Source organism: Triticum aestivum, chromosome 5A (genome assembly GCF_018294505.1).
Source record: "Triticum aestivum cultivar Chinese Spring chromosome 5A, IWGSC CS RefSeq v2.1, whole genome shotgun sequence".
NCBI lineage: Eukaryota > Viridiplantae > Streptophyta > Magnoliopsida > Poales > Poaceae > Triticum > Triticum aestivum.
Window position 1 is genome coordinate 563,458,468 of NC_057806.1, and position 17,822 is coordinate 563,476,289.

The 17,822-nt window shown below is 48.1% G+C and overlaps 2 protein-coding genes and 1 pseudogene across 8 annotated transcripts; 2 read left to right on the forward strand and 1 right to left on the reverse strand.

The window, feature by feature from the left end:
* Positions 1 to 607: 607 nt before the first annotated feature.
* On the forward strand, positions 608 to 4,438 carry LOC123104797 (transmembrane 9 superfamily member 9). Its single transcript, XM_044526692.1, has 7 exons — positions 608 to 844; positions 1,861 to 2,025; positions 2,122 to 2,231; positions 2,309 to 2,414; positions 2,504 to 2,616; positions 2,716 to 2,869; positions 2,973 to 4,438. The coding sequence occupies exons 1-7, from the start codon at positions 722 to 724 to the stop codon at positions 4,128 to 4,130; spliced, it is 1,929 nt and encodes a 642-aa protein (XP_044382627.1). The 5' UTR covers positions 608 to 721; the 3' UTR covers positions 4,131 to 4,438.
* A 2,318-nt stretch (positions 4,439 to 6,756) lies between these two features.
* Positions 6,757 to 7,688, forward strand: LOC123104799 (mavicyanin-like; annotated as a pseudogene). The gene is made up of 2 exons (XR_006450515.1): positions 6,757 to 6,924; positions 7,032 to 7,688. The product of XR_006450515.1 is annotated as a mavicyanin-like (transcript).
* On the reverse strand, positions 7,557 to 13,562 carry LOC123104798 (probable protein phosphatase 2C 70). 6 transcript variants are annotated; one of them, XM_044526695.1, is made up of 12 exons: positions 12,981 to 13,562; positions 11,910 to 11,973; positions 11,008 to 11,116; positions 10,762 to 10,915; positions 10,068 to 10,193; positions 9,864 to 9,987; positions 9,709 to 9,785; positions 9,578 to 9,630; positions 8,287 to 8,341; positions 8,071 to 8,200; positions 7,974 to 8,022; positions 7,557 to 7,856 (listed from the first exon to the last, which is right to left on the reverse strand). In XM_044526695.1, the coding sequence occupies exons 1-12, from the start codon at positions 13,095 to 13,097 to the stop codon at positions 7,820 to 7,822; spliced, it is 1,095 nt and encodes a 364-aa protein (XP_044382630.1). In that variant the 5' UTR covers positions 13,098 to 13,562; the 3' UTR covers positions 7,557 to 7,819. The 6 variants fall into 6 exon arrangements, with proteins under 6 accessions (XP_044382630.1, XP_044382632.1, XP_044382631.1 ...); XM_044526697.1 differs by having other exon boundaries at positions 7,557 to 7,891; XM_044526696.1 differs by having other exon boundaries at positions 7,974 to 8,017; positions 8,066 to 8,200.
* Positions 13,563 to 17,822: the final 4,260 nt, after the last annotated feature.

A 17,822-nucleotide genomic window follows, 5' to 3' on the forward strand; every position in this document is an offset into this window, starting at 1 on the left:
CCGGGACAACCCCGCAACCTTCGACAGCGGACCACCATGCTGCCACAGAGGCCGACGGCAAAGGAGGGAAGGAAGACGGGGGGCCGATAATGGCGGCAGGGTGCTCCTCCTGAGTTGCGCCGGTGCAGGCGACACATGAGTCCATGTGTTTGAGTGCTAGCAGTAAACCTTTTTTAAGGTCTATAATCTTACTTTCAAGGCCCAAAATCAACTTGGACTTACGAGTGTGTTCGTTAAAATCCCAACACCTAAGTGCAATTTGATAGATTAAACATTTGCCACTAGTTTCATCTACTCTGATTCAAGTCTCCAACCTGCCTGAAAATGACAAGAGGCCAGCCTGGCTGGTTCCGCACGCAACGCAAGCGGCGGCAGCAGCAGCAGCATCGATCGCCGCCAGGTCAAACGAGACGGGCACGCAGACGCAGGCGGCACGTGGGGACGTGCGGTCAAGTCCGGCGGGTGGACGGAGGACGGGCCGACACTCTCCGCGGGATTTCACATTTCTCGGGGGGCCTGGGCGCGAGAGCCGGTTATCCGATAAAACCCCCGGCGCTGAGATCCGCGCACCCGAAGCTTCTCTACTTCCCTCCGCCCCACCCCCACCCCCACCCCCACCCGCCTTCCTTCCCAGCCAGCGCGCGGTTTGGTCGTCGCCTCCTCCTCCCCCTCGCCGATCCACCAGCCCGTCCCCAGATCCACGCCACCGCGCGGATCCCCGATGCGGGCGCCGGCGATGCTCCGGTGGGCCGCCGCCGGGCTCGCCCTCGTCGCGCTCCTCGCCGCCGCGCCCCCCGCCGCCGCCTTCTACCTCCCCGGCGTCGCCCCCACCGACGTCGGCAAGGTGAGAACTCGCGTCCTCCCCCCCTGGTGCCACCCACCGCCCCCCTCCGTCCCCGCCGGCCGAGGGGACGAGCTGCTCGCGCCCGCGCCCGCGCCCGGGCTCGCCGGCTAGATCCGGTCAACGGGCGGCGCTTCCCCGCGCGCAGGCTCCCGGGATCCGCGGATCTCGCGACCGGCCCGTACGCGCAAGTGTTAGCAGTCCAATTACCTTCGCCGCGATCGCAGACAGGGGCGCACTAGGATGCGGGATCCGCATGCACCCTTGGTTGCTCCATGATTCGCGCGTCGCCTCCTCCCTCCCCGCGCGCTCCCTTCTGATCCGGAACGTGCTCGCTAGATTCACTCATGCTGCTTGGGTTACAGTTGTTGGTTATGTTGCATGCGTGTCCTTGTACACTTGCAGTGCTGGTGGTTTAAGGCACTGATAATTGGAAGCGGGCGCTTCTCGCAATCTAGATCTCATCTTGTTCTTAGTTTGATCTGATCGTTTATGGCAATTTACAATTGGAAGCAGGCGCTTATGGCAACTGATTGAGCGGAGTATCCTTCTCAGCCAAGCACAAATCTGATCGTTTTTAAATGCCCAATTGGCAGTAATTGCACGTCCTGCTGGACATTACCTTTTTATGTTTATTATTATTACTGTTTAAAAGGCTGCACCATTTATCAGATTTGTTTGGATCTTTTATGTCATAGTATAATCTAAAGAAAATTCCTGTTTGATACACCGGAGTTTAGTACATGTTCCTAGGAAACTTTGCTCTGCAGAGCAGTATAGAATATTGTGTAGGGTGGTTGAAACGTAGTTTTGAAAACCAAACTGATGAGTCAAGCGGTCACACACCGGATCTGCTTCAACTGTCAATGTACTGGTTGAGCCAGATATCTTTTGTGCCAAGTTATTTATATCTTGACTGTATCTGATATTTCTATGAACAGCTTTCTGCATATAGCATTTTTTTGGCTGCTTAAAAGTAAAAAATGTCCTTGATTATCCCTCGGTTTATCTGTCTACAGGGAGATGAACTGTTGGTGAAGGTGAACAAGCTGACATCAATAAAGACTCAGCTACCCTACACGTATTACTCCCTTCCTTTCTGCAAGCCGAATACCATAGTTGACAGCGCTGAAAACCTTGGCGAGGTTCTCCGTGGTGATCGAATTGAGAACTCTCCTTACGTGGTAAGTAATCGGTAAAGAATAATCAAGAATTTATGTACCTGGGAGGGAAATGTGCCTAGTTTTTAGTTTAACACATCCTCCTTGTCTCAACTGCAGTTTCAAATGAGAGAGCCCAAGATGTGCCAGATTATCTGCAAAATAACTGTTACTGAGAAAGAAGCAAAGGAGCTCAAGGAGAAGATTGAGGATGAATATCGTGTCAACATGTAAGGACAATATCGTAGGTGTTGTTGCGCTTTATTTGGCATGGTAATTTTTTAAATTGACCGGCTTTGCTTTGCAGGGTTCTTGACAATCTGCCACTGGTTGTTCCAGTTCAAAGGCCAGATAGGAACACTGTCGCCTACCAAGGTGGATATCATGTTGGTGTCAAGGGCCAGTATGCTGGAGTAAGTTCATATAGCCTGTTCATGCTTACCCTTGTCTTTACATGTATGATCGGGACTTAACTAATTCACATATATAAATATATTTCCAGAGCAAGGATGAGAAGCACTTCATCCACAACCATTTGTCATTTTCGGTTAAGTTTCACAAGGATGATGATTCAGAACTTTCTAGGATAGTGGGATTTGAGGTCAAACCATTCAGGTTTTCTTTCAACTTTGCTTGTCGTGTTGTTAATAATTTTTGCCATACCTAAATGGAATGTACCTAATTTTTGTGTTCTGTCTTGTATGTTTGCGCCAGCATCAAGCATCAGTTTGATGGGAATTGGAATGACGCAAACACTCGTTTGACCACATGTGATCCTCATAACAGCAAGTTTGTAGTAAATTCTGAAACTCCTCAGGAGGTTGAGGTCGGCAAAGATATCATATTCACCTATGATGTTCGCTTTGAGGTACTATTTTTTTAATTGTTGTCTCCTATGGCATGATAGTTTCTTAACCTTTAATGTTAGATCTGCTTTACCGAAAAATTCATGGAATTTGTTACTTCTGCAGGAGAGTGAAATTAAGTGGGCATCTCGATGGGACACCTATCTGTTGATGTCTGATGATCAGATTCACTGGTTCTCTATCGTTAACTCTCTCATGATCGTGCTTTTCCTATCTGGTATGGTGGCCATGATCATGATGCGCACCCTGTACAGAGATATATCTAGGTACAACCAGCTTGAAACTCAAGAGGAGGCACAGGAGGAAACTGGCTGGAAGCTTGTCCACGGAGATGTTTTCCGCCCTCCAGTCAACTCTGATTTGCTTTGCGTCTTTGTTGGCACTGGAGTCCAATTCTTTGGCATGCTGCTGGTTACGATGATCTTTGCTGTTCTGGGTTTCCTCTCTCCATCGAACCGTGGAGGATTGATGACTGCAATGCTTCTCGTCTGGGTCCTGATGGGGTTGATTGCTGGCTATTCTTCTTCGCGACTCTACAAGATGTTCAAGGGTGCAGAGTGGAAGCAGATAACCCTGCGCACGGCTTTCCTGTTCCCAGGGATTGCCTTTGTTATCTTCTTCATCTTGAATGCCCTTATATGGGGGGAGAAGTCATCCGGTGCTGTCCCATTCACCACCATGTTTGCCCTGGTCCTCCTCTGGTTCGGCATCTCAGTGCCCCTCGTGTTTGTTGGGAGCTACCTCGGGTTCAAGAAGCCCGCCATGGAGCCTCCAGTGAAGACCAACAAGATCCCGCGTCAGATCCCCGAGCAAGCCTGGTACATGAACCCGCTCTTCACCATCCTGATCGGCGGCATCCTGCCGTTTGGCGCGGTCTTCATCGAGCTCTTCTTCATCCTCACCTCGATCTGGCTGCACCAGTTCTACTACATCTTCGGGTTCCTCTTCCTGGTGTTTGTGATCCTCATCATCACGTGCGCAGAGATCACCATTGTGCTCTGCTACTTCCAGCTGTGCAGCGAGGACTACAACTGGTGGTGGAGGTCATACCTCACCTCAGGGTCGTCGGCGCTGTACCTCTTCCTGTATGCTGGGTTCTACTTCTGGACCAAGCTGCAGATCAGCAAGCTGGTGTCGGGCATCCTCTACTTCGGGTACATGCTGCTCGCCTCCTTCTCCTTCTTTGTGCTCACCGGAACCATCGGCTTCTGCGCCTGCTTCTGGTTCACAAGGATGATCTACTCGTCCGTGAAGATCGATTAGTCGCTGGAAGCACAGCAGGCAGAGACAGAGCATAGCATATGTTTTCAGCTTTCGCGGTCAGAGGTGATAATTGTATGATTAAGGTGAAGGTGGGGATCATCCCCGTGTTTGTTACTCTTTTGAGGGAAAAGTTACATTTTGGGATTAGTTTATGAACTGATGATTTATGTTTATTGTTGTGGTCACAAGTGATGATACTTGTTAGTGATAAATGTTGGAGTTACAAGGGTAGAATACAATACACTGTTGGAGTTGTCTGTTTTGGCAGAATTTAATGGATCAGCGTATAAAATTCAATTTATATTTCATGGCCTGTAATTCTTGTGCTGCTGGGTCGGTTTGCTGCTTGTAAGTTTTTTTTTTCTTTCGAATTGGGGGCATGAGATTTGCCTTACCTGTTAAATAAGAAGGGAAATAGAGATTTACAAGTGGCTCACATACACGGCATGACAACTACTCGTGCAGTACAATATGCCCTGGTTTCTTAGCACCTGCAGAAACCCAAAGCCTAGCCTCGTTGACAACAATTTTAAGAAGAATTGGTGGCGGTGCACTTGTGGTGTAGTAAACACAGAATTTCTCTTGTTTCAAATTGTCTTGGTGCACTTGTGGTGTAGTAAACACAGAATTTCTCTTCTTTCAAATTGTCAAGACGAGCATGGTGAGGGAGGTCATAGTTTGTTTATTTGGAGTTTTGCATCTATTGGGGGTTTTGCAGTCGGTTCTCTTATCCCACCAATCCTCGAAGGATCCCTCTTAAGTGAAGCTCATACTTATTGAAGAAGAGGCGGGTGCCTGTTTTTTTGCTCCCTTTTGCAAAGAGGGCAAAGACCATAATTTGCCCAATCACGCCTCTCCAACTGACCGGCAGTCTAAATCCGACCTCGCAATGCGAAAGGGGTCCAAACTTTTCAAACCATGAAATCCATGGGGGTAGCGTAAATTCCATCCATAGAATATTTCCAAATAATGTCATCTTTGTTTTCTTCGTCAAGGTGGTAGTCATGCACAAGCATTCAAAGGGTGAAGAATTCTCATATGTGGTCTCTGGAGAAGACGGTGTCATGGTTGATCTTTAGCATCCAACCCATTGAGAGCCTCGCGCACTTTTTGACTTTTTCTCCTCGAGGCCTAAAAAATTAGCGGAGCAATATCCTCGGGCCTACGCCCAAGTAGCCAAGGGGAATCCCAGAAAGGTGTTTTGGCACCATTGCCAACAATGATAGCGGTGGAGGCATAGAAGAAACCAAGGCCTTCCTCGTTGCATGGGTTACCCAACCCAACCCAAAGCTTGTTTGGCTCACTCCATTCATACCAAGGCCATCTCAGCGGCAACCACGTGCAAATTTGTCGGTTTCAGGACCCCAAGGCCTCGGTATTCCGAAGGACGACAAACCACCTCTCTATTGACCATACTTGGCCCTCGTCGTCTTGTCTGAACTAGACCAAAGGAAAGCCCTCTCATCTTGTTGAGGTTATGAAGAGAGCCCTGCGGCACAACAAGGGGCATGATGAGTACACCGCTTTGGAGGTGATAACCGATTTGACGAGGGTCATGCGCCGAATGATGGTGATGTTTTGCCCTCCCAAGCTAGCAATTTTTTGGCTGCTTTGTCTTCAGGATATTGGAAGTCAGCCTTCCTAAGTTGCCAAACCGAGACTTGGAGGCCCAAGTATTCCATAGGGAAATAAGCTCTAGTTGTCAGAACACTATGGAGGATATGCCCCGAATCAAGATGATTGCATCAAATGAGCACCACCGAACTTTTATGGAAGTTGGTGCAAAGGCCCGTCACACCGCCAAACCCCTTAAGATGGCCGAGAGGTTTTCCATGCCCCTATTAATTGGAGCCATAAAAATGGTCGTGTCGTCCGCATAGAGGAATGTACACGCCATGGCGCCACGTCCTCGGATCTTATGTATAATGCCTTTTCTAGTTGCAAGGTCGAGGATTTGGGGAAGAGGGTCGATCGCAAGGCGGGGAATGGGGGTCCCCTTATCAAAGCCCTGGGCCATGTTTGATAGAAGGCCCCGGCAACCCGTTGAGGAGGAACCGCAAAGAGGAAGAGGGAAGTAGCGTGGCAATCCAATCCTGAAATTGCTTGTAAGGTTGTAAAAGCTTTCGGCCAGCGCCATTATGAGAATATGTTCTTGTGCTCTAGAGCTCTACGCCTCTACCAGTCTACTACTGACTTTCATTACTATCGTTGTACTATCTTCTAGAGTGCGCTTTGGGCATCGCCATGGAATTGCTCCGGCATTTGTGGCATGTGTATGCGTTGCTTAGCACAGAAGGCGGCAAGCACGGAGCGCAAGAGGCAAACTTTTTTTTTGTTTGAACTGCCCCGCCGGCAAACTTTTGCTGGCGACTTGCCGTGGTTGGCGCGTAGGGATTCAAAAAAGTTTAAAACTCAAAATCTCCGACGAATCTGCAGGAAAAAAAAACTCGCTTGCTCGCTGCTGGCCCGGCCAGGAGTGGGCCAGGATGAGGACGAGACCACCAATGAGTGCGGCCTGGCACGAGCAATTTACTTATATGCCACTGTTGCCCCCGTGCTCTGCTTGCTTTCCCCATTCACTGCTCACTCTGCTCGCCACTCCCCTCCTCTGCTCACTCTCTCTGGAGGAGAGAGCTGAGCAATGGCGGCGTCCAAGGCGCTGATGCTGGCGGTGGGCGTGGTGGTGGTGGCGGGGTGCGCGGTGGGGCTGTCGGGCGCGACCGCGGGTGGAACCCCAACATCAACTACTCCAGCTGGTCCGCCAACCAGACCTTCTACGCCGGCGACCTCATCTGTATGTCTTCTCTTCACCTCTGCCTCCCCTCCCCTAGCTCCACCAGATCTACTACTTGCTCTCTCTCTCTTCCCTGCCGCCTCACTCGTTCGAGTATGTACACGCAGCGCTCCGGTACCAGAAGGGGACGCACAACGTGTTCAAGGTGAAAGAGACGGGGTACGACAACTGCACCATGGACGGGGTCACCGGCAACTGGACCTCCGGCAAGGACTTCATCCCGCTCCCGCGCCCCGGCCGCTACTTCTTCATCTGCGGCAACGGCTTCTGCCAGTCCGGCATGAAGGTCGCCATCACCGTCGGCATCTTCGATCTCGGCCCAGAGATCTACCCCCCGCCCGCCCCCGGCGCCGACAACCCATCCACCTCCGCCTCTTTCACCGCAGGGGCGTGGCCGGCAGCGGCAGCGGTGGTCACCGCGCTGGGAGCTGCCCCATCCTTGTCCTTTAGTTCCAAGGAGTATCATCTGCAGCGATTGACCGAGACATGGTCTCTAATCTAGTCTAATTGGGGGGCATTTAGCTAGCTAGCTTTCCTGATGTAATGCAACCGCACCCGCATTTCGAGTATCAGTAGAATGTACTCATGAATCACCACGCTAGTTGCAATTCACCAAGATAGATCCAAATCGCTGGAAGAAAAAAAAGCTCTGCAATTTATCCACAACCCATATCCACCAACCAAGATGCTGCTATGTATATTGGACAAAAGGCTACAAAAACAAACCCTATGGGAATTGTTGAATAGAATCCCTCTGTTATATACACCACTTCACTTACTGCTATCTGATTTTGTCTATCACCGATCAGACCTTTCTGAACCATGTGGCTTGGCCTCGGAGCGCTGCTGTTTCGACCGGGTCACGACCTTCTGACCATTGCTTCGCCTCGGAGTGCTACTTCGACGAAGGGGTCTCTGGGGCATCAGGCTCGCTGTTCACAAAGGGGACAGGAGAGGGGCTCAGATTCTGAAAGAGTAGCTCGGGTTTTACAATGTTGTATTTCATAATCTGTAATATGTGTTGCTTCAGCAGAGGAAATCTTGCTTACCTGGGCCGCATCTCTTCGTTGGTGACTGCAGATTGCTCCGAGCTAGAAGTAGCAGACGGCTTGGTAGGCGTGACCGGAGATTGCTCCGAGCTAGAAGTAGCGGCCGGGTCGGTAGGCTTCTTGAGCACAACCAAGATCATCGTCATGTTGTCACAACCCTCCCCACCACTCTCAGGCGCCAAGCACCGGTCGAGCAGCTTCTCACACACGGCAGATAGACTATCCTCCTGCAGATTTTCAACCCCCTGGTGTATGAGTACCATAACAATACACGATATCAATAATCTATGTTCGACGAAACAGAGGTGCTTACAGTCTTCAACTTCTCGTGCACAAAGTCCACTACTTGTTGACTTGACATGCAGTCCCTGTCATAAAATAAGGGAGTTAATGAAAACCAAGTCGAAACGGAAAGTGTAATTATGAATGCATGTGTGCATTGTAAAGCTCATCAATCAGGTCACACAGGTAATAAGTTGATACATCATCAGGTCACATGACAAAAGTAGCATGCTAAGAGTCTATGAGAGTAGCCTCAGATTCTAGTATGGAACCTCTGTTGCCTTACGATGTGTAATTCATCCGTCTTAATTTTGAACAACATTTCAGTGATAGCATTTAAGGTGACGTGGATAAAAAAAACGTCCCACAGCCTAAAAGATCAAAAACTCTGGACTGATCCAGATCAAAGGTGTTGACTCCATGGCATGGAACTAACCAAGTCCCATAGTATCTGCAAAACTGGTTGCAACTGAGCTTCCACTAGTACCAGTCTGACCATGTCTGACACTGCTTGCTAAATGTACAAAATCTAACCCCTCAACGATCACACATATGCATACGAGAAGAGTGTGATCAACATTATTTGGTCACTACAGATCCAAGGACATGCTGAGATAACTAAGTTCTCTAAAGACACATTGGTATTCTCCAATTCAAATTTAGTACTGTATATAATTTGTCTGGATGTACGTGGCATCTGAAAAAAAGGCACCAGTTCTGTTGAGCGACCATTGTGCTCTCAATTTTCAAGAGACAACATAACATCTCAGCAGAATCTGTGTGTCAATGGGCTCTAAGCGTCCAGAATGTTACACTGGGAAAACATGATGTTATGCTTTCAGTCTATTCTTAACACAAACTATTGCGTACTTGTTATTTAAGGTTCAGAACTACAAACATACTACAGACCCTCAGCAAAATTTTGAAAATTTAGCAGCAACTTGTAAAGCTAATAAATATGTTCCATGCCAATTACGTTGATGACAATAAGCTCCTGTACTATGTAAACTTGCCAAGATAGCCGTGTGTTCTTGATTAACATGCATCATATGTAGTGCCCAGATCAAACAATGGCATGCCCGGTGGTGGCAAGTTTTTCTTTCACTCTATGCTTTCAGACAGTAGTTATAGTACATGGAAATCAAGGAAAATGATTGTGCTATATCCACTTCAAGTTTCATGACTCTGATACAAAAGGCACAATTGGGAAGCCTTACTATGATATAAATCATGAACAACAAGAAAAAAAAACCAGGCAAAGCAGGTATCACGATAAGTCTCAGCCCTGAGAATGAATAATTATTACAGCCAAAAATTCATACCATATACCATCACAGGCCAAAACAATGAATTCATCATCCTCAGAAAGTGTAACCTGACCAACAGTAATGCAATCCTGAGTTGAGTAATTTTGTTCAAACAAAACTGACAGAAAAGAGGCAGCAAAACTCACTGTGTTCACTTCAGGTTCAGCTGAGACAGTCTGTTTCTCGGCTGGTAAAAGCTTATTTTCCTTCATTTCCATATCCCCTGGGGATTAGATTTACAAAAATGAGTACAAACAATACATCCAATATATAAATGTTCTACTTGAGGAGTGTGTGCTACCAATTGCTCTTGTCAAGTTCAAACTTCCATTGACCCGCCCAGCAACAATGTAACCACCAGCATTCTCAATCCTCTCTTTTTCTGACTGAAGTTCTGGCTTGTGATCTCTTGACAAATCGTGAGCCTTAACAGTAGATGAGTTAGGAAAACATAAGCTAGCATTTATACTTCAATTACAACTAAAGATAGTTACAACTGGCATACCTGACCCTTCCTTGAGATAACACACCGGGAATCCCCGGCATTTGCAACAACCAGTTGATCATTTCTTATGATAGCCACACACGCTGTGCTTCCACATGTTGGCCCAGAATAATCTGAATGAGGACCCTGGTTGAGTAGCATAGTTAAACAAAGGTCAGGTAAACTTAATATTCACTAGAACATCATAAAACTAGTTTTTGTGAGTTTGCTGTACAAGAAACGAGGACACATAAATATAACACCCCAACATTGTTGTACTGCAAGTAACATGACGGACCTATGTTTTAGAAACAATGATGTTAGGTAATTATTGCAGATATGTTCTCGTATTTCAATACAGGGGTATGGAACAACCTGCAGTGTGTTTTACGACTGGTCAGTATTAGGAGATTCACTAATCTCATCTGAGCAATCCACCGGTCCAGTTCCCACCCATCCCTGCAGAAACTCCATCCGTCTCCCTTTCTAAAGCAGGGCACAAGCCTCCTAGCCAACCCACTTTGCTTAACAACATCACAAATTTAAAGCAAACCCCTCTTTAAATATGGGTTGAGAAATGCCCACAATCCAAGCAGTTCTATCCATCAAATTTATTCTCAAATAAGAGATGAGCTTTGCCATGAAAAGTAACCTGTTCAATTCCATATCCAGCAAAAGGGATTGAGCAGAGAGAAAGAGGAGGAAGCAATTTTACCTCCTCCGAGTGCCATCCGTCCCCAAGTTTATCTGCATCTCCACCTTTGGGAGACCAAATTATACTCTCCAACATTCCAGCGAACTTTGGCCCCTTTTCTCCCAGCTCAGCCAGTTCTCTCCATCCCCTTTGCCCTTTCATCATCTCATCCATTCTGAAAGAGCAATACAGATTCATTGAACCATCAAACATGTCAGTTTCAAGCAAAAAGCATACCACAGTGCAAAGAAAGAACATGGTAGATACCTCAAAAAGGCTTTCCGAGCAGAAGAAGCTAAATCACCAGAACAATATGCTGCACTTCTTAAGAATTGCATGTGTAGATGTTTGGCGCAGAATTTAGCGACCGCTTTCCCTGTAATATTGTATTTTGTATTGGCTAATAAATTCATGTCACACATAAGAAGACAACACATAATGCAGCTATTTTTTTTCACTAAAAGTTAAAGCACGTGTAAATTTTCAGCTGACATTTTCCAAACATGTGCTTGTATCTCTTACACCCAATGGTTAAATGGAAACATGTAACTACTGAGTCATTTGATTAGCTATTGCCATGTTAGGATACTGCCATGCTGTAAAGCCAAACTCAACATAGCTAATCTCCACAGCGTACACACAACAACTAGCCAATGCTACAAATATTTAATTCTCAGAGTTAATAAAGCCAGTGAACACATTTTGTTGTTGAAGCAATCTTTTAGGTTTAAAAAAAAATAAAAAATCCAATGAGGGAATCAAAAGGCGAGGAGAGGACAACACAGTAAGCAAAAATGATGATCAAATCACAAGTCCTGCCAGTTAACATGAACATTGCAGTCCTGTCAGTAGCTACTTATATACACATCCAATACTGTATGAAAGCACCAGCATGATAAATAGTGCTAATCATATTTATGTTGAACAGAATAACAGCAAACGACATAGTGATGTGCAATACATGATTTAGTGTAAGGTAACAATACAGAATTTCGTTCTATGGAAGGCTTTAAAGGGTTAGATTATACTAATCCACTCAAAGTAAGATGTGACCAGCTTAAACCAAAATGGGTACAAACCATTGTGAAACAAACAGAACAGGTACGAGTACGACTGAATAGATGGTACGGTATAAAGTTAAACGAGAAGAGAAAACAGCCAGTATTTACCTCCATGCCCATCGAAAACGGCAAAAAAGGATGTGCGTTCATCAAGCTGTGGCACAGCAGTATGCTACAAGGGTAAACAGGTTCCAAGTCAGCTTTTAACGAGTAATAAACATGCCGATACACTCAAACTTAAGTATCACAAGCAAACAATTCGTATCCTCGGCAAGATAGCTTCAGATATGATGCAGCACTCTAAATCTGCAACGTTAGTCATACGTCAGAATCAGAATCCATTTACATGAGTTAGCAGTGAACTCCCAAATGCAAGTCAGCAAGCCGAAAAACCGCTATCTCAAGCTTTTCGCCTATAGAGAAGCGCTGGCGCCATCGAGTGAACCAATGGAATTTGCAGTGCAAGTTGCAAGCCGACAAACCGCGTCTCAAACTTTCCATCTTATAGAGGAAAGGCGATTTGGAACAGATAGAAAACAACCAATGCGAGTGGCAACCGACAAACCGCTACGCCGAGCCTTTCCGTTTGCACAGAAAATGTTGCCATTGGGTGAATGAGTAACAACTTTAATTCTAATAACTAGGTGGTCGGTTCCCAAATAACAGGAAGAGACCAAATCACACGAGGCAAATGAATAACGGGGTCAGAAACAGCGAACTCGCAGTGCAAGTGACAATCTGACAAACCGGTACAACCAGTGGGGGTGAATGAATCACAATGGAGTTCAGGGGGATCAGTTCAGCAGTCACGCGAGTGAACAGGGCAGGACGGAATCACAAAGAGCGAACTCCCGATGCAAACCGGCCAAACCGCTGCGTGGAAACGCCGTTGCGGGGAATCGCTCGCTAACGGGAATTCATCACAGCACCGGTATTCGGTCACAGGAGAAGCGGGGATCGCCTGGCCAACCAACTCCTCATGACGCGGGCGAGCAAATCTATCTATCTAGGCAGAATCGCCACCCGGGACTCGCGGATTCGTGCCGCACTGGCGCATCGAGCAACGCGCTTCCTGCGCACCCTAGGCCGCACCGTGCCGAGCGGCGCGCAGAGAGGCGAACGGAACGCAAAACGGAGAGAGCAGGGGAGGGGCGGGTGGGGAAAGGAGGAGGAACTCACGGCGTCCTCCATGGTGGTCCGCCATCCCTGCATGGAGGCGAGGCCGTAGCGGACGCGGGCGCCGTCGCCGTCGGCGGTCTGCTTCTCCGTCTTGGGCGTGCTGAGGTACGTCCCCATGGCGCCCTAGCCCTCGAGCCCGGCGGCAGGTGCGTCAACCAGCAAACACCCCGGCCCGCGCGATCGCGGCAATTGCGGCCTCGCGGCGCGGGGGCGCGATTCGGCGGATGAGGTGAGGTGCGGGGGTGGGGAGGGACTCACTGCGGTTGCGGCGGGCGGGCGGTGGAGCGGACGCGGAGGAGGAGGAGGAGGGTGGAGCGTCCCTCCTCCGTATTTGTATGGAGGTGGCTTTCCGTCGCCGCGGCGCGGGGGAGGGAGGGAGGGAGAGGAGGTGGGGTGGGGGATTCGGGGAAGATGTTGCGTATCTACTCTCCGCCTTTTCTATTCACCGCCAGCTCCCCGGATCGCCTCCCTGCCGGCCGGCTTCAGCCTTCCCCCTCCCCGCTCGCTCCCCCTCTCTGTCGTGGACGGTTCCGATCTCTCTGCTTCTCCCTCCGCCCACGCCTCCCCGGACTAGTAAAATCAAACCGGCACCGGCATGCTAGTTGCGGTATGCGGTTGGTTTTGGATCTGGTGGCCCGTGTGCAACGGGGGTAAATCCAACTGTGCCTTTCATTCTTTAAATTCAGATGCCATGTTTTTTTTAACACAGGACCGACGCAAGCGTTTATACATACGCGCATACATTCATCAACGCACACACGGACACCCTATCCCTATGAGCACATTCGGGAGACCGAGCCGGCATATCTTCTTGAGATTTACGAAGTCACCATGGGCGCCTCGTTGTCGATGGAAACGTTTTCTCCCACTAAAAGCGCATCGCCGAAAATCCTGAAATACATCCAGAAATAATGCAAGCACCATAACTCCTCAAATACCCTTCAAATACATTATTATGAATGAACTAAAGAAACATAAACATTCTTATCAAAATTAAAAAAACACATCCAATTCCTTCGGGTGCTGAAGTCTTCTTTCTGCCGCATCCATCGGCAGTGCGCTGTGACTAAAGCTCGTTGCCGCCTCTGCATCTCCGTCCTAACGGAAATGTATGCCAACGTCTCATGACCGTCAATCGAAGACAAAAGCTAACTTTATTTGTAATCATACAACCATCAGACCAAAGCCTTGGGATCCCCGCCTCCTCTCGTCATCGGAGTGACATACAAAGGAAGAGGGGACCCGTGGACTCGCTAGGGAAGAAGGTACTCCCTCCGTTTTTATTTACTCCGCATATTAGAGTTGACTGAAGTCAAACTTCGTAAAGTTTGACTAAGTTTACATAAAAGATGTAAATATTTACTATAAGAAATTTATATGATGTGAAAGTACATTCAATAATGGATCTAATGGCATTGATTTGTTATTGTACATGTTAATATTTTTGTCTATAATACAAAGCTTGACTTTGACCAAACCTAGGCTCCGTTCGGAATCCCTTCGCTCCGTAACTCCACCGTGGAGCGGAGCGACATACAGTACAAATACTGAGAGCGGCAAACTGGCTGCTCCGCGCGCTCCGCTTTCTGATGACGGAGCGGTGGATTGCCGAACACAACGCTAATACGTGGAGTAAATAAAAACGAAGTGAGTAGATGGTCGCCACCCTGTACACCTAGGTCATGGAGCACGGGAAGTGGAAATGATTTGTTCCTTTCGTATTACCCAATCATTGCTGATGCCATGCAAGTAAGTAAATCTTCATTTTCATTTAAGTTGAGCTGGAGCCAACGACAACGGCGGGGGTGCCTTGACCTAGCCAGACATGGTAATACCATGGTAATGGGGATGATGGTTCACGATGTAGGTAGGGACACCGTCGTTGAGGAAATTGGCACGATGTGGTGGGGGTTAGAAAGGTGAATGATCAGTGGTAGCAGTGCTCGAGTGAGGCGACGATGTAGCAAGACTGGTTGTGTATGGGAAGACAACCGGTTGGACCGTGTAGGGAGGCCGAGGGGGTGAGGGGCAGGTGTTGCGGAAGTAGGCGCACACTCAAGCGGTCCACTAAGGAGTAGGGTGCTTTGGAGGTCGACCACCATGAAAGCCATTTTTAAAAAATATAAAATTCAAGCTTTTCAATTTAAAAAATTTCTGAAAAAACATACATGTACACATGGATGTAATGTATATATGTCTGTAAAACATCCTTGATGAAATACCTTGAAATACGAGCTGCCTAACAAAATTATGGACTTTGAGAATGAATAGTGCATGTGTTGGAAAAGCCACATATTTTTAATGTATTCTGTCCTGAAAATTTACACACATAAATTATGTCCCTAGATATATGTGTATTTTTATTTATAAAAAATTGAAATGCAAATATATGAATTTTGTTTTCCATATTTAGCCTCCATGGAGCCCTTCCTCCATTCAGCAATTCCCTCGACTAAAAAATACAACCTTTGTTTCTAAATATAAGAGATGTTTCTTACCTTTAGAAACAGAGGATGTAGTACGTACGCCTATAAAGTTAGAGCAAGTATAATAGTGATCTTATAACCCGCTTACATGACATTTTTGCCTATGTGGAGAAGAGAGATATGAAAAAGTAAGGGGAGTGGGCTCTCATGCAAGAGCCTAACTATATGCGCATTCCTAGGTAAATGTAATAAGAGCATCTCCAGCCGTTCACCTCCAAGGGGGTTTGAAATATCGTCGCCCGGGGACGAACCAGCGCTAAAATCGGCGTGGGGGTCATTGGGTTTCCGGCCGCCGCCCCCAGGCGCCGATTTCGGCCCACTTTTGGCGCAAATTTGCCCACTTTTCAGCCCACTTTCGGCACGGATTGGCCCGCTATCGGCGCAAATTGACTAATTTCTGCCCATATTCGTCGTGCTTCGACGCAAATTCAGCAGAAACTATTTTTTAATCACATAATTCATCACAGGAAATCAACAGAAATCAAATAGTTCAATACAAATTATATAGTTCGACAAATAAAAACTCATATTTCATCACACATCGAGCTAGGCATTGCCCTTGAGCCTCCATAAGTGCTCCACCAGATCCTGCTGCAATTGTTGATGCACCAGTGGGTCTCGGATCTCCTGACGCATATTGAAGAAGACCATCCATGTTGCCGGTAGGTGGTGATCAACTTGGGCAAAAGGACCCTACCTGTAATATGGTTCAGTGTCAAACACTGGCTCTTCCTGCTCGCTCTCAATGATCATGTTGTGCAAGATGACACAACAAGTCATGATCTCCCACATTTGATCTTTCAACCAGGTCTGAGCGGGGTACCGGACAACAGCAAATCGAGATTGGAGCACACCAAATGCCTGCTCGACATCCTTCGTGCAAGCCTCCTGAACCTTCGCAAAGTGGGAGTTCTTGCCTCCTGACGCAGGGTTTGAGATAGTCTTCATAAATGTGGACCGTCTCGGATAGATGCCATCTGCTAGGTAGTATCCCTTGTTGTAGTGCCGCCCATTGACCTCGAAGTTCATCGGAGAAGAATGTCCTTTAACAAGCTTGGCAAAGACAGGAGCACTGCAGTACATTGATGTTATTGTGAGTTCCTGGGATACCAAAGGAGTGCAAAATCCATAGGTCGTGTGTGGCTACTGCCTCAAGTACCACACTGCAACCGCCTTTGACGCCTTTGGACATCCCTTTCCAAGCAAATGGACAATTCTTCCATTTCTAATGCATGCAGTCGATGCTTCCAAGCATCCCTATCCTCTTGCTACATTCTGTGCTAGGATCTGAGCAGTGTCTTCAGCATTGGGTGATCTCAAGTATTACGGTCCAAACACTGTCATCACTGCCCTGCAGAATTTGTAGAAACACTCAATGGTCGTGGACTCGGCCATGCATCCATAGTCTTCCAGTGAATCATCGGGAGCTCTCTATGCAAGCATCCTCATAGCTGTCGTGCACTTCTAGAGTAAGGTGAATCCAAGTGTGCCAGTGCAATCCTTCTTGCATTTGAAGTAGCTGTTGAACTCTAGATGGAATTCACAATCCTGAGGAAGAGCTTTCGGCTCATCCGATAACGACGCCGAAACACTTTGTCGCCGTGCAGTGGAGCGTCAGCAAAGTAGTCGGAGTAGAGCAAGCAATAGCCTTCTAGTCGATGCCGATTCTTTGGTTTCAGCCGGCCTGGCGCCGAGCCACCTCGCCGCGGCTTTGCATTGTTCGCGAGTAGGCCGGCCAGGGTGGCGAGGACCTTGAGATGCTCTTCTTCCTGGACGTCGGCATCGGCTTCCTCCTCCAGCAGCGCCGCGAGCGCCTCCTCGTCGTCTGAGTCCACAGCCGAGCAGACAAATCGCCGAACACCTGGCGGGCGTGGTTGGCGCACAGCCGCCGGTATCCCTCCTTGCGTAGCCGGAGCACTGGAAAACTCGCCCAGGTAGGCGGCGGAGGATGGCGCGGCTGAACCCTCTCTCTTTCCCGGCGGAGGAATGTCCTATCTAGTGGCGGTGGGGGGTGGGCGGCGCCGGGATCGGCAAGGCGGCGGGAGGGCATGCGAGCGGGGGGGGGGGGGGGAGGGGGCGAATCTGGACGCAAAAGATGCCTTTTCGCCTGACAGTGTGGTCGAGACGCGATTTTCCCTTTCGTCGGAGCCCCCAAGCGCCCCCAGTGAGCTTGGGTTCGGCCTGGGATCGCCGGGCCCAAAAACGGGCCGAGCCGGTGGATTTCGGCGTCTTGGGGACGCGACTGAAGGGTTTTCTCGGCGGTGGCGCGAAAAATGTCGCCCTGGGGGCCTGTTGGGGACGCGGCTGGAGATGCTATAAATGTGAAGAAAGAAATAAAAAGATGAAAAAAAAATAC

Bases quoted from the DNA above. Each gene is read 5' to 3' on its own strand.
- LOC123104798 (XM_044526693.1), bottom strand. From the start codon at position 13,097: ATGGGGACGTACCTCAGCACGCCCAAGACGGAGAAGCAGACCGCCGAC. The intron at 9,786-9,863 runs GTAGCACACACT...TCTAATCCCCAG, and splicing joins GAACTTGACAAGAGCAATTG to GGGATATGGAAATGAAGGAA. The intron at 8,342-9,577 runs GTATGAATTTTT...ATTTTATGACAG, and splicing joins TTGGCCTGTGATGGTATATG to GGACTGCATGTCAAGTCAAC.
- LOC123104797 (XM_044526692.1), top strand. From the start codon at position 722: ATGCGGGCGCCGGCGATGCTCCGGTGGGCCGCCGCCGGGCTCGCCCTC. The intron at 2,415-2,503 runs GTAAGTTCATAT...ATATATTTCCAG, and splicing joins TCAAGGGCCAGTATGCTGGA to AGCAAGGATGAGAAGCACTT. The intron at 2,617-2,715 runs GTTTTCTTTCAA...TGTTTGCGCCAG, and splicing joins TTTGAGGTCAAACCATTCAG to CATCAAGCATCAGTTTGATG.